Source organism: Phasianus colchicus, chromosome 1 (assembly GCF_987193195.1).
Source record: "Phasianus colchicus chromosome 1, bPhaCol1.hap1.1, whole genome shotgun sequence".
In the NCBI taxonomy this organism is placed as follows: domain Eukaryota; kingdom Metazoa; phylum Chordata; class Aves; order Galliformes; family Phasianidae; genus Phasianus; species Phasianus colchicus.
Genome location: NC_143436.1, coordinates 21814784 through 21831640, shown reverse-complemented (window position 1 = coordinate 21831640; position 16857 = coordinate 21814784). Strand labels below are relative to the sequence as shown.

The window sequence follows — 16857 nt, the reverse complement described above, 5'->3', positions numbered from 1 at the left end:
TTTTGCATCAACTCTACATTTCTGCCATTTCTTCTTCGTTCATATAGTGGAAAGAGGTGACACAATAATGATAACTCATGACTTATTCCTAGTTTCCCATCTCAAGCTCAATTTTCCCCTGACTGACAGAGGACTGGATTCTGTCCACCTGCCTTTAGAAGTCTGCACCATACACATCTAAAGCAGATTTGCTTTGTTGTCAGCAGTGGCATCTCTACACTACGATTTCTCTGGCTTATTTTAGACAAGTAAATGATTCAGTGAACCCACTAAGGAACTTTCTCTCCATTCAGTACAAAAGCAGTCTCATCAACTGGTTCATCTGCAGACATCTGGACTATAGATATCTAATATGAAATAAATTGAATTCAATTCTTATACTATTTGGCTATATTAATTGGTAAAATTTATGAGTCCCTCTATCACTCAATTTTTATGTTTCTTTTCCCTCCCATTTTATCTAGTTATATGACACACACAAAATAAGGTGAACCAAATAGATACTAGTAGTTTTGCTACCATCTTTCACAATACTAAGAAAAACTGCATCTTTCATCACTTACATCAAGTGTCCATACTGTTTGCTGCTATTTCTCATGGGGAAAGAAAAGAAAAGAAGAGAAGAAAAGGGAAGGGAAGGGAAGGGAAGGGAAGGGAAGGGAAGGGAAGGGAAGGGAAGGGAAGGGAAGGGAAGGGAAGGGAAGGGAAGGGAAGGGAAGGGAAGGGAAGGGAAGGGAAGGGAAGGGAAGGGAAGGGAAGGGAAGGGAAGGGAAGGGAAGGGAAGGGAAGGGAAGGGAAGGGAAGGGAAGGGAAGGGAAGGGAAGGGAAGCACTACTGTTATAAATAGCCCTTGTCTCTAATCTATCTACTGCTCAATATTTGTAGCATGTCAAGCTGCTGAAGTTATCAGTCCTTCTGGTTTTCTCTGCCTAACCTTGTTACTTTTCATCATATGATTCAGACACCAACATCTGACCCTGCTCTGGGAGTCACGTTCCTTTGTTCTAACCCTCAGTTCTTTGTCCATGGCTTCTTATTATTGTCAGGCTTCATTATCCTTCTACACTTCTTTTCTCAGAATCTCTCTTGTTAAATATCTGGCTGGCAATTCACATCAAGGTCTGCGCTCATTTCTGTTAAATACTTCATTACAAATCATTAGCAAGTCTGGACTACAAAGTCCAGAACAATTTACACTTTCAAAAATATTCCATTGATCTGGATGCTAAGGGTTCTGGCAGAGGAACCTCTAAGCGAGGACAACGAAAAACTTGTAGCTGTAACAAGGGAAAAAATAATGAATATTTATAGCCATCTTTACAACATATGAAGAGTAACAGATGTTTATACTAAATCTTGAAAATAAAGGTGAACATTTATAACAGTAAATCTGTATTCATGCTTCATATAAACCTTCAATTAAAGATCTGTATGTAATCTCTGAAAACACTGAACCCCATGAGAACTGTTCCTTTTCTTGACCACCTCCCATTTAATCCCAATACATATAAATTTACCAGGTCTACATGGCCACAGACCCCAAATTCCACAGCCTGAAAATCATCCACATAAAACAGGAAGATTTTTTTACAGGACAAAAATCAATAACAAGGACAACATTTTAATTACCTATTTTGGTGATCAAGAACTGTAGTGAGTTTATTTGTCTAAGAACCTTTCAAGTGGCACTGGTTTGCTCCTCTGAGTGTCTGAAGCATTTACAGAAGCTCCTAAGATGTGAGGCGCACAGCTGCCTTTTCATCAATGCAGCTCAGACCCAGAAGAGACTCCTATTTTTGATTATGTCTCTGATCCGATCTGTCCTCTCTGGGCAAAACTCAAGAGAAGTGCAATTACAAACTCATGGAGATCACGGCTGCTGAGGGACGCAACTCTGCTGACGTAGCACTACCTCGGCACAAGGAAGACCAGCCCACACTTCAGACAGGCTTGCCCTGAAGGCTGGCAATATTGGAAGCTAGGAGATTTCATTCCTGAAACCAATTTCCTTAGTGTTTTCACTCCAAATCATCATCTGGTCAGGTAAACAACACAGAAACAAGAGGAATCTTAAAAAGGTCAATTTGACTCTAGAACACATCAGCTGAAATTAGGAACAACCTGAACATTTACCCATAGCTGGAAGTAAAAAATCAACAATGTTCTTGGGTTTGCAAACATCTGCTCATATGTTACTTTCTTTTTCTACACATTCCTTAGAATTTTCTGACTGACTGCATGAGGCTCAGGACAACTCACTATAAGAACAAAACTGTCTGCATTTTATGCTCAGGTGAGCAAGAAATCCTGCCTAAACACTTTGTGCATGAGCAGTATCTCTTGCTGGTAAGAAACAACGAAAGTACAAAACAGAAAAAATTATCAGTGTTTGAGCTGCAGTAAGTGCACGCATAAAGGAAGATCAATACAGCAATTTGTAACTATCAAGAGCTAGAGCCTTTAAACACCAGCTGGCTTAGTAGAAACCTTCCCACAGTGGCTGTATGTCAATATAAGGGTTATTTCTAATCACCCTTAGTTGTTTTTCTCCAACATGATAAGCACTGGACTCTTGTATCCTGAGGCTTTCTTTTCAGATCTCTGGGTAGGAACTTGGAAAGAACCAAGTTCCACAGAAACTGCACTAAATAAACCTTTCAAGTTTGCAGACTGGTATGTTCTGAAGAGTCCGACTGCCCTGCAGCTGCATATCTCACACACAGATGATGACTTGAGGCTTCATACATCACATTCACTTTCCTTTAAATGCATAATAATTTCTTCCAAAAAGTGGGACACAGCTTCCCTAAATGACCATATTATGAGTAGTGACTTGATGCTACCTAGGGATATATTTACAAAATGTGATTATGTGTGGCACAGGAACAGTGCCAATACATTTTTGTCTCTCAACTCAGGATCAAACTATGTTGGAGCAAAACCAGGGTAGGCCAGAGTGGCTGCAGGGCCAAACAACAAACTCAAATGCTGATCCAGCTGGAGCTCCGAGTGAGCAATAATGTGTCATCCATGATTAGGTTTGCTTAGCTTTACAGTAAAAGGAAAGCAATCTACTATTGAAGTCTCTGTGCCTCTATTCATTAAGATACAACAGAGAGCACTGAGGGTTTCTACCTATTTAAAGAATTTGATGGGTACATGTATGTTGAACTTTGAAAGAACAGAAATTCTAAATAGGTAACAGAACACAGTGCACAGATAACAAATAGCAGATAACTTTCCAAGTCTGTATAGAATGGCCACCTTTGCCCACCAACACAAACACAGACTCGTTCCCCATTCCACTGAAAAATACATAGCTCCAAGGCGAATACTTTATTGAACAGCAAAGATATGTTTCTTACTGCTTAGTTCTCCTACTCCTGCAAATGAACGTATGTTACAGACAGCACAACTGTCAGCAAACTATTTTACTGGGATGTCTTCCAAGCTCAGGAATTGTCTTCCTGTACAGAGCAAGTGCAATACAAAAGCTTGAAGTTACACCTAGGTGACTATGTAATGCTCATAATAAGGAATAGCAATTTCAAGTGCTTTTTGATCAGTTTGCTTCACAACTGACTGTAATTTTGCTTTAGCTGATTTTTATTAATTCTTTAAAACTGTTAGGGTGGCTACTTTTTTAGACTTTATTTCCACTATGGTTGATAAACATAATATTTTTACATTTTAGTGGTTAGCTAAAGGATTCTCCTTTTTCATAACAGATGACACTTGTTACCTACTTTTCAATACATATTTCAGTAAACTGAGTGACATTCCATTACATAAGGTAAAAAACAATGGTGAACTAATTTAACAAAGTAGTTAAGTCCTCATAACATCAGTGCGTTCAGTTGATTCAGTGGTATGTAACTCTTCCAGGCACTGGCAACATCTGACTGGAATAATCACCATTAACTGCTCTGTGACATGGCATTTGCATTTTATTGTACACTAGGACAAGATCACAGAATAAAGATTATTTCTTGCAATCATAACTGAAGAACCTTTTTCACTAATTAGTTAAATATATGAATAGATTAGAATAGGGTAGAATTTCTGCTTTGTTGTTGGTTATACTGGTAAATTGAAATAATAATTTTCTAGCAATTTCAAATCCTTATTTATCTTAAAACTCATGGAAAAGTTAAAAGGAGATATGTAAATAACATGGACATACAATTGTAAAAAATTACTCTAGGAACAGAGACATAAATCTATTGCTTGAAGAACTGAAAAACTGTGATTTTTCATAAGAAATGGACTTAACTAGTCAATCCCAATTCTGCGAAAATTCTTTTCATCAAGATGTTCTCAAAACAAGCTGTATTTTGCATATTTGAAACATGAAAAACAGTCATTTCATGATAGCATGACACCGGACTTGCTATTAATTGAAACAACATAAAAGTGAGTGATGGAATAATTAACCATCAGTATTACATGAAAACTTTTTTTGTTTCTAAGCCAAATTTTTCTCAGTTATATTAAAACTGTGATAGCATATTGATAGTCTCTTTCTCTAAATGAGATTGTTTGGTTACTTTTTTATTTTTTTTATTATTGAACAGCATTAAATAATATTTGAAAATTATGCTAGCTTCTCTAACCCTTAGTCCCAAAGGGTAAATTGTAATATATCTTCTATAAAACAGCAAATTTTCATTTGAATGAAAACCAAAACCAATTTAGGTGTTGATGATAGGTTGCTTCTTTCTTTTCCTATGTTGTATAATAAAAAACCTTCCAACAAATTCATGAAATTAATCTGCACTGAGATTTCATGCTTCAGTGCTAGCTCAGTAGAAATATGGAGTCATATATTTCTAACTGGTTTGATTCTGGTTTCACTAGATTAAAAATACATTAAAGACTATGACTTATATGTTGTCATGGTTTTATGTTTTTTTGGTTTTCAGTATTCCACATCAAAACATCATGTAGTGTACTGGAATTAAAGTGTTAATGCTCCAATTCCAGGTACCTATCCCTATACATTACGGAAGTCATGGGATCTGACCTTCTGGGTGGGGCGATCTCTTACTGCCTGGCAGTGGGTGCTGGAGGGTGCTTTCCTAGCCGTTCCAAGCTTTTCAGCTTTTACTCAGTCTCAGGAACTCTCTCTCTCTCTCCTATCTTATTTGATTTATTAGTCTCAATTAGATTGTATTATATTGCGTTATCTTGCATTCCGATATCATAGTAAAGTAAGTTTTCCTCCATAGATTGTTGCCGCTGTTTTTTTTCCTCCCTTCCTTCCTTCCCATTTTGTGAGGCCAGGGAGGGTGGGGTTAGGGGCCTACTGCCCCCTGTCATGGGCATAGATTGATCTAGTTAACTCCGTGACATATGTAAAGTAACAGTCAGCTTTCAATGTGTATTCTTGCTACAATCTATCAACTTCAGTTAATTAATTAATTAATTTAGGAGTGCTGCAGGCTATTTTCAGAATTAAAAAGATAATTGCACTCCGACACATATGTATTTCTCCTATTTCAGATTTTAACCCAGAGTTTACTTCTCCATGGGGTATTTTTTTGAAAAAGTAGTTATAGTTAGTCACTGTTTTAGCAGGAATTAAACATGCTTAAAAAAGTGTCATTTGAAGTAATATCAGCAGAAGTACTTTTGGCAATATGTATTATACTGCTACTATCAAAAGTTCCAACTGAATATGTCTAAATTGCATCTGTAACGTGCTTTAAAATTCCTTCTGGTCTGGCTGACTGAGTTCAAGGAATGACATATCTCTTAGTCACTTTATTTTCTGTTGGATCTGTTTCAACCTTCTGCACATGTTTTTGAATTTTGGCATAAGGAATGTCTTCTGCTTTTTCTTCAGCGTTTCTTTCAACTTTTGTTCTCTTTGAAAAACGAGGATGGGATGACACTTAGATGAGATATTAGGAGTACATTTTGGTAGGATTTCTCGGAATTCTGGTGCATGGTTTCAGTCTCCTTTGGATAAAGTCTTAAAAATCGGATCCTTTATTTCTTACTGAACAACCTAATCCTAGACCAATATGAAAAGTCTGGGAGGAAGATCAAACTTCAATGTTTCCATCATTCTCATCCCCAAACAGCATTAGCACTAGTATATTCTAATTCCCTTCTGGAAATCTTCAGAGGAATAAATTTCTTATCTTCAACTTAACATAAAAGGGCTGTATCATATCCTTTTTACTCTTGCTGAACACTTAAAATATAAGCGAGTCAATATAAAATTTCTCCATCTTGGATATGAATCTCACTTGTAACAGGTGGGCCAAAGGAGGAAGCTATCATTGGTCTGTAAGATTTTATATGGTAGCTAAAAACACATCCAGGTTTTAAGGCTCTGAAATGTATCTAAGTCTCTGTCAACAACCTTACCATACATGAACAGCTCAACTACCAGCAAATAAAACCATATTCAAGTACGAGCCAAACTGCCAATTCGCTAACAGAGATGCAAGTAATACAGAGAAATGCCATTTTGCAATTCATCCAGCTCCTATAACTTCACTTAAAATTATTTAGCCTTCAAAGTAAAACTACTAGTAAAGAATATTCTGTCTACTGAAAGTTATTTTTTTATTAAATGCTAAAGCAATTATACAAGTTAATAACCTAATGAAATTGGCACAATTTGAAAAATGTTAGCACAAGAACTAATGCATCATCACTCTGATTTTGAGCTACGCACAGAATCTACAAAATTGCCACTAAAATCTTTACTACAAATGACTTTATTCTAAATTATCAAAGATTCCATTTTTATGATGGAGGTCACAGGAGAATTAAGAGAAACGGTCTCTATTTAAAATAGAACACCTCAGGAATTTGTGTATCAAATCCATTTTACCTGAAGCTCAGAAGAAGAGATTTGGCTAAGACTATGGGGAGCAACATTTGGGCTCAGTCTGCTCAGCATAAAACACAACCTGCTGTGTGCCTAAAATGATTGGATACCTTAATCCTCAGGAATAGCAGCAAATGCTTCCTCTACCAAAGTAAATTAGAGAAGCTTCTAAGATAAACTATCTTCTGCATATTTAATATTTCATGCTATTAAAATGCTTTAACCAGCCTTTGAGATAATCTCTCTGACTCATAGTTTCTTGCGGTAAAATGCATAGAAGTAGATGAGTTGCTATGGTGTCTAAATGCTAATGGACAGGGTAGCTCTCTGGTAGCCTTTAGAGGTATCAGTTTTTCCCTTCAGCTGTATGGAGAACTAGACACTTACTTTAGATTACATCAGCTACTGAAACTGAGTGAAAACTATCTGCCTGTGATGGATGACCTGATTCTCATCATTTCCTTTTAAACATCATGTTTACTTTCCTCAGATTCTCCCTGGTTTTGCTTAAGATCACATCTGAGTACAAGATCTAACATGTCTAACTTGCTCTTGAATCCAGTGCTCCTTAACCGTAGACTTGATTTTGGTGAATACTACATTTCCCTAGAGAGATAATGATGTAGGCAATGTCTGTTAATTATAAAATTATTCTCTCCTTTCTGTAATTCCTGCTCAGGAATTATTACCCACTTTTCCATCATTCTCTCCAACATGCAAAAACTGTTTTTTTTCCTCCTCATATAAGAATCTAAGACTTGTCAAGGCAGTTTCACTGACAGCAGTTTCTCTGAAGTATGGCTTTGTTTTCTGTTAGTCGCTTACAAGATATTACCAGTTAGATCACTTCTTACATGAATGAACTCTAAGTGGGGTTTATTTATAATACCAAATATCCTTCATGAAATCCTTGTCGCTTTTTTTCATTGTATTCTCTTCAATATGTCTATTTCATAAGAGATCTGAAATGTGCTGTAGGAAAATGAAAAAGTTTTATGCGATTCTGTCACCAAAGCACTGAAAGAACAATTCAATGCCCTTCATGACTGTCCTTCTGACTTGCAGAAGTCTTGTCTTACCAAGTGGGCCATAAATCAATATACAGAAGCATTAATAATTTGTATAGACATTCTCACTTGATTTTATAGATTTAATAGGATATTTTCAATTTTACCACTCAAGTTAGGAAGATCGACAAAGTAAGATTTTCCTTAAAACATGTGGCTGGCCTTCTGCCTGGTAATTAAGGTAAAAAGCATATCTGAAGGGGTTTGTGACTAGACAGAACGTTAACTGTGATGTTTCTTACACTGACTAAAAGCTAAAAATGATACCTGTTATGGATTCCATTTCTTTGCACGCAGAGATCTTTCCACTTAGAGTGGCAAGAGTTTCTACTGCTTCTCACTATAGCTTGAGTTTTCCACTTCATCTTAGCAGAAAACTGTATTATATCTGAATATCCTGCAATACCTTATGAACTAGACCTTGTCCTTCAAAATGAAGTATTGACATCAATCAGTACTGTGAAGCAAATATATTGCTCAACTAATCAGTACTTAAGATCCATACATGGCAAAAGTACAGCAATAAATTGCATTTGCTTTTAGGTTCTACCTTCCAGTTTCATACCTTACATTTTCATAAGCTGTGAATCACATGGATTTGTGAGGTACCTGAGAATCATAGCAGCTCTGAGCTTTGCCCACCAGACATATTATAACCATATGCTACACAAGCCTCTTCAGAGTGATTCAAACCAATGTGCTATTTCAGTTTCTTGTACAGCCACCTGGATTAATTCCATTACAATAATTAACATGACAAAACAGAACTTATTTGAAATCATTGCCAGCAAGAAATGAACAGAGGTAACGATTCCTTTTTTAATTTAACACAAAGGCACTAGAAACTAGATATTAGGATAATAATAATCGGAACATGGCATCACATGATGCTAAGTGTTTCTGACAGTACAAGTCCCTAAATAATGAACTGACAATATTCTTAACTAAAAATCACAGATGTGTTCAAATATATCAAAAAAATGTTTTTTTCTCTATCTGTAGCTGTAGACTTGAGCACTTAATTAAAAATAATAAATTAGGAGCATAGCTCCTGTACATTTTAAGTGGGACATTTAGTTCTATTGTGCTTAACGCCTTAAAAAATGTCAAAACATGTCAACTTCAAAGGGCACCCATTTTAAAGCTTCTGTTTTAATGATAAATAATGATTTGAGAATGCAAATTTTGTACTTAGTGAAAGAATAGAGAGGTGTCAGCTTTCCTGAAGAAAACATTTAAAACTGTCTGAGCTGACTACTAAGTCAAGATCAGATTAATGTTTTAGAGAAGATAACAGTAGCAGATGAATTTGGTAAACAGCTGATCCCAAAATAATGATTTTCTGAAGGGTTCAAAATTCTCCATGAGGAACTCAAATCTTCAATTTTTTAAAAACTGCCCTCTATAGATAATGCTTTCTGGGGAAAATAAATAAATAAATACATAAATAAATGAATGAATGAATGAATGAATAAAGTATATTACAGTGTACAATGATAATTAATTTGTTCTACATAATTATCAGTGCTTTGTTTTAAGTTTGCCTGACAGTTTCTGTTCTTATGCTCTCACTGTCTGGTAACATCCTAACTTTTTAGGATGAAATTTTGTATGTTTGCTTTTTAAGTGGGGATGAGGCTTCATGTGCATACAGACAAAATCACTCTTTTCTCAAAGGCATTTGATTACCAGATTTATAACACAAATAGCAGCAAGGAGCAGCAAATCCATAGAGGCTATGAAATTAGTGCCAGAAAAATAGAGTAAATATAATGTATATTCATTTAAAACGCTTAAAGCAAGGGTGAGTGTTTACTTTTATTTTGAGTCCAGTTTGAGCTACAGAATCTGAGAGTGGCTGAGGCAGGAAGGAAGCTCTGGAGATCACCTAGTCCAATCCCTCTGCTTACAAGGAGGGACAGCTAGAGAAAACTGACAGCTTTTGAATACCTCTGAGGATGGAGACTGTAACATCTCTGGTCAGTCTGGCCCAGTGCCACTGTAAATTTGTCACAAAATCCCAGCAAGAAACACAGTTGTTCTACATAGTTCCAGAGAAGACTAAAGGAGAGGCTACAATCACAATTGGAATTTACTTACTGTCTCCTTTTCACCAGAAGGGGGAAGTGATGTTGCAGTGAACTTTGGCAGAAATGGACATTGAACTAGGCACTGCCAGCACAGGCTTTCACCTGTTTTCACCTGTTCTCTGCTCCCTTCTAGCTCCTCACCAGGAAAGATGCCAGAGCAAGATAAGTAGACCATCAATTCAAATAGATAGATACATAGATAGATAGATAAGCAGACAGATAGGCAGACAGATGCCTGCTTGCCTGTATGAGAGTACAGGTCAAGTTTTGCCCTTACTTTCAAGTTTAGTGAAAGACTCATAATGTATGTAAATATACTGTGGTTTAGTGTGTGACTTTTGCTAAGTATTTATCCTTTGACCTGTTACAGTGTATTAATGTAAATAAAAATATATGCCAAAAGATAAGCATAAAAGAGCTACATAGCACCATATACTATATATTCACTACAAATCATTCTATATAGAAAGAATGAGTTTTCTTCTGTAAGAAATGCTTAATGTACAATATGAGTAATGACTTTTGTTTTGGAATTCAACCATGAATTCTGAAGTGGAACAACAAGGAAGGCGGACACTGATCAATCTTGTCACTCTGTGGTTTATTCCTATCCAAGAAAAAGCACAATCAATCTTTTAATTAAAAATAAAACCAATCACCACCAACAATAACAAATGAATAGAACAGCAACAAAAGAACACCACACTTTGAAACACCTCCAGCCACTACGAATGCAGGTCTCATTACTGATAAAAGATGAGCATTTCTCATTTAAAAAAAAAAAAAAAAAAAAAAAAACTTAGCACATGCTAGGGTAAAAACTCTTAGAAAAACTCTGCTTGTTTGTAGGCAGAAAAATGAAGTCACAGTAAGAACACAGTAGAAATATGAAAGGAGATCTACTGAGTCATGACACAATTAAACCATGACAGTTTACTATTTATAAACCTAATTTACAGAAAAACATATTTGCTTTAGATAATTTTAAACATTAAACACCAATTTCACATAAATATCTCATGCTGTTTAGATACAAAAACTGGCAGGGAAGATCTTTCAAATGCAGTGCCTCTATTTAAAAGAATGCCATCGAGTGACGGCATATTCACTTGTTGCCAGAGAGAAACCAAGATAAGAAGGAACATGAAAATTCTGATATTTCTAAGTATTCTTTGAACAAATAGCTGGAAATGACCACTGAGAACACAGTGATCTAAGTGGACCATGCCTCATTGCACTGGCTTGTAAACATGAGTCTTAAAATGTACATCTTTCTTAAAAACTTACAATTTCTACACACATTGCAATAGGCTGCAGAATTACACACTAGTCATTTCTTCCTCTATGAATTGAAATTAATAATTAAAATGCCCACTGTAAATGAAAAGCAATTGTTTACAAACACTATGCTTTGATATTTGTTTTAAGAGAAACAAAGGCAATAGTAAGATAGGAGACTGCACTCAGCAGTAATTTCAAGTGAAAATAAAGTTCTGTTCCTTTCAACTGCTGAACAGTGATGTTTTCTGCACTTAACATAGAACTGGCAGAAGAATATCCAAGCAGAAGCAAATGTCGTATCAGTTATATCAGTATGCTGTGCACTGGTGGTTATTACCACTATTTAGTCATGAAGGTATCATGGAATATTATACAGACTAATCCTTCAGGAGACTAAATCTTCTCTATCATTTGTAAATAAGAATAAACAGAGTAAATAAAAAACAACACATTTCAAAGCAATTGCTTGCAATCAAAATCAGAGCAATAACTCCAATAACCAGAGATATGCATGTTTTCCTCCCCTTGCAAAGGCTCTCCATAAGACAGACAGGTGTCCTTCATAACACGGGTCACAATCTGTGAGATGAAACCCACTGACTTAAATGCAGGAACATATCAATTGCAGTTGCACCCACTCATTACTATATTGGTTAAGAAGGATTATTATAACCCTAAAGCACAGTAGTTTAATTCAAAAACAGAGCTAATATTGTTTTAGCATAAAAAAAAGAACTTTTTACTGTGAGGATGATCAAACATTGAAAATGATTGCTCAGAGAAAATTTTGCAGGATTTTCCATACTTGGATATATTTAAAACCTGACAGGTTGTGGTCCTGAGCAACCTGATCTAGCTGAACCAGATCTAAGCAGGGGATCACCAGGGGTTCCTGTCAACTTTCAGCAATGCTGTGATCCTTTTATTACTAGGACAGAAAAATGTTACCTTGAATGGCTTTCAAAGCCAGGGCTTCCCTTTCATGTATCAGCTCACTTTTAGACTACTACATTATTGGTGATTTGAACCAGGAACTCATGTCAAAATTAACATGCAGCACCACAATCATCTCCCACTACATGAGATCTAGTAACCTGCATACCTATTCATCTCTGTAAACCAAGTCAGACACAGCTACAGTGCTCTTCTGAGGAGCAGGAACTTAAGCTTTGTAGGAAAAGGCACAGGATCAAAGACTGTCTTTTGATAATGCCTCCCAATTCATGACTTCAAAAAGGGAAATACTGGATCATGTGATATACACAAAAAAATTGGTACACTAGTACATAACATGGACCAGCCTAACACAGAGAAGATTTTATGCATCCCACAAGACAGAAATTTAAAATCACATAAATATTTGTTTTATTTCTTCTTCCCTATTTCAGTAAATCATAGAATCATGTGAATTGGAAGGGACTCTTAAAGGTCAACTCGTACAATTTCCCTGCAATAAACCCACAGCCAGATTAGGTTGCTCAGAGCCTTGTTCAGCCCAAACTTTGAATCTCTCTAGCGATGGAGCATCCACCACCCCCCTGCACCACCTGTTCCAGTGCTTCACAACCCTTATCATAAAAGAAAAACACTTCCTTATATTATAAATCTCCACTCTTTTTAGTCTGAAACCATATCCTGTTGTCCTATTGCAACAGATCCTGCTAAAGAGTCCATCCCCTTCTTTCTTATAGCCCCCCCCCTTTAGATACCGAAAGACTGCTACTTCAAAAGCATCCTTTTTCATTAGTGTCCAGAATGCTCAATCCCACCCTTTCATCTCCCCTTGTTGTTTCAACAGTCAGCCAGTGAAATGAAGACAGTTATTGATGAAGCACAACAATCTTTAGGGAGGAAAAGGTTTTATATAGTGTGTACACCTTATCTTTTTATGCTAATCTTTCATGCTAACCAAATGAAAATTGATCGCTTTCTTTACACTTTAACAACACAGACTCAAAAGCATATGTGTTGGAAATGTAGATAATTATCACTGCAGACCTTACAATATGTTGCCTACCTCTGTCATCACAGCAACATTCCCATTTGTTAGCTACATATTTTGTTCCAGGTTTTCTTTAAAATCACTAAAGAATCGTTTTAACTCCTATCTTTCTTCTGTATTCCAGGAGACAGGGATTCCCTTTTTATGAATGTTGCAGAAGAAGAAAGATTTGAAAGAGGAAACAAACTGTGAACTACAGCCAATATTCATATCAACCAAATGGTCTGGTACATTACCTAGAGCAAAAAATTGCTTCCACTTGGAAGCTAAATTCAAAATGACCTTGTGCTTTTTTCAAAAGGCTGGCAGCTGAGGTCACAGGAGTGAATTGTGATAGACAGTGCTTCTCTCTATAGTTAGAAGGCATTGCTAGTATGTGAATTACCTGCCACATAGGGGAAAAAGAATAGAAAGAAAAAGAAAACACAGCAAAGAACATTGTTCAATTTCCTTGTAAAATAATGGGAAATATAGCCTACAACAGCTATGAAATTCACAAAACAATCTAAGTTTTCAACAACTTCATTTCACCATCAAGTATGTTCTACCCTTTTCAATTCTACATTCATAAATTAAGCCTGTTCTTTATTGGTCGCTACTGTTGACAGCACGGGAAACAGTAACTGTATTTCTCCAGCAGCAAATCCCAGCTGCACAGAATATTATGTACTGTTGTTTAAAAATGCGTATTGCAGTTGTGTTAAAACTGATTACATCACTGAGTGGAAAACAATGATAAGGAAAAGAAGCTGTAAATTCTAGTAAGTCCTTTAATTGAGAATTAAACACACAAGCTGAAAGAAAATTCCACTATTCAATTATGTAAAGAAATTGTTAACAGTAATTTCAAAAGAAAGCAATTTTTAAAAGGGTATATTTTCAATTCATTTTCTTGTAAACACATGAGTAACCTCCATCTAAGGATTTTAATCTGTCAATAGGACTGCATGAGTCCTCAACTTGTTTCTATAATAGCAGCTTTTCACTGAAATATTTTGATTGACAGATTCTTATTTTTAACATCTGCATCCTGTGGGAGCAGCTTAATGTTAAGATGAAAAATACACTTGGGGTTTCAAAGCAGGTGGAAAAACTCACAGTTCTGACTGAATGAGAACTGCTTCTAATCTTGTGTTTTCCACTGTGCCTTAAAGTATCCTATATATAGAAGAAAACACATCTTGTCACTTCTGAAACATTTAAAGAACAAGAAGGTAGGAAAAAAAAAAAAAAGAGTACATATAACTTACCATTAAAGTTTACTGCTCGGATATAGGTAAGTAGTTCTTTACCATCAATTGTGCTCATCCTTGGACACAGACCAATATATCCAGGACAGAGATCTTTGTGCATGTTATGTAGTGCATAGGCCATGGAATATACTGCATCAATTACAAACTGAACTTTTCCTTCTTGCTCATAGGCTGAATCTCTTGCAATTCTTTCTAAGCCTAAGGAATAAAGAGAAAAAGAGTCTGTTTACTTCCATTTGTGTCCATGTGTGTGCAGAAATCCACAGTAGAACATAAATGATCATGGTCAGACAAATAGGTAAAGTCAGGACTGCTATCCATCACCTAAATAAACAAGACAAGATAAAGTATGGCCATCTGGTTCTGCCTCTAATCCTTGTATGTTGTGCCAAGTATATAAACGCTATGTTGAGTCCTGGGTTGGGAAAGAGGACAGAGCATTTCATTACAAGAAATATATATGTATACGTATTTCTACAATCCAGTAGAAATCTACTCCACAGCTTATTGACTTTCATTCAATAGCTAGCTGTAGTTATTTATAGGACACTTCTACAATAGCTTGTCATTCTATTTTAGATAAATTTAAGGCTACCTCAATTTTTATCTATGTCTACTGCTTGATAAAGATTATTTAAGCATGTCAGGGAAAAAAAAGCTGAATGTTTGTGAAGTGATGTGGCCATCTGTCTCCATACTGAAAAGTGCTTATTCTGAGACTTTTCCCTGTATTTATTAGTGAATTATGTTTCACATTGAGAGCTACGTACTGTCTGCTGTTTCCTACAGGAACATTTTTCCTACAGTGGGTATACAGAGAAAATCAATACATTATGAGATTTTGATTCTGCAGGGACTGCCTACATTAATCATCTATGTGCAAATCCAGACATACCTTTTATGTTCAGCAGTGATAGCACCAAGTGGAAAAGTTAAAAATAAAGTCCAGGAAAATTATATTTTAGGCAGACAACCAGCATGTCCTATATGTGAATTCAGCCACTGATTTCTAAGGCTTAGCATTTTCTTTTACAATGGGAAAATGGTCTCTGCATATTTTGGCTTGAAATCTGCTCTGCTGATGTCTACAGCCAAGCTTCCATTGACTCAGTGAACACAAAATTAAAACCAAGGTTATTTCTCCTCATGAGACAGTTAAAAAAAGAAAACAAAACAAGACTTCCTTATTTCTTGCACTGACAATAACTGACTATGAGAGGAAAGCATATAACTTTGTAACTTACCACAAATTACTCAATTGACATTTTACAAGGCATCCTATCTAATGACTGGCAAGTAATTAGTAAATTGTGTGACGTTACAGAAACCAAGCAAACAGAAAAACATTTCCTTGCACATACTGAAATTTGCACAATTACTTGAAAAACACTGCTTAGACATGACAGGGTATAAAAGACGTAAGACATGGCTCAATGAGATTGCAACTCTATTAAATTACTTCATTTGCAAACTAGCTTTCAACATTAATTGACAGGCACAGCTCAGGATCCCTCCCTTAATTGTTCCTGCCTGGTTAAAACTGCCAGAGAAGAAGTGAAGGGCAGGGCTTACAGAGCTGCTGCAGGCACACAGCAGTCAATAACCCACACATGTTCCCAAGAGCTTCCTCATCCTCTAAGTGGGATGGCCAGGACAGAATATGTTTGAAGGAGATACACCTCTTTTTGTTTCCAAGCCAAATGTAATTCCCCTCACACATCAGACAGATGAAGATGTATGTTGAAAGGTGGAGGGCTGGTGAAAGACAGAAAGAAATTATCTTCTGTAATAAGTGCTAAGTCATAGAGTCTTGAACGCTGCAAATACTTCTGCAAATACATTGTAGTAAGTGGTAAAAAATTATAAAAGAAAAAAATGAGTAATACAGTCCCTTGCATTTCACTGTAGTTTAAGCATATGCAGGATTTATATAAACTTATTCCGCAGTATAACATTTCACCTTTACTCTTCAGAAATAATTTATCATATAAATTACAGGAACTAATTTCTCAAAAACTAATTTATCATATAAATTACAGACTAAAAATGAACATATTACCACTGAATGTGTTTCCTTAATTATGAGGGGCTGAGCAACCTCACAGAATTATCAGTTTCAAATCTAGCAATCTCAAAAGGCAATAGAAAAGAAGTCTCTGCTTTCAACAACAAAGAAATAATTTAATAAAAAAACCACACACAAAACAAATGAAAATCAACAAATTTAATTACATGCTATTTCTTTTTGAAGTTTCTCTTCATTTTCTGTTTCCAAAACTTATAAAGATGACCAGACCTCATCAGCTTAAACGTCTGCTAT

The 16857-nt window shown here is 35.9% G+C and overlaps 1 protein-coding gene across 4 annotated transcripts in view; it reads right to left on the bottom strand.

Annotated features, from left to right (window-relative positions):
* Positions 1-16857, bottom strand: part of GRM8 (glutamate metabotropic receptor 8) — a 331978-nt gene that overhangs the window by 102951 nt on the left and 212170 nt on the right. For all 4 annotated transcript variants that reach the window (XM_090136829.1, XM_090136816.1, XM_090136825.1 and 1 more), the window contains exon 7: positions 14535-14735. In XM_090136829.1, coding sequence (XP_089992955.1) covers positions 14535-14735 — 201 coding nt within the window. The remainder of the gene's footprint in view (positions 1-14534; positions 14736-16857) is intronic.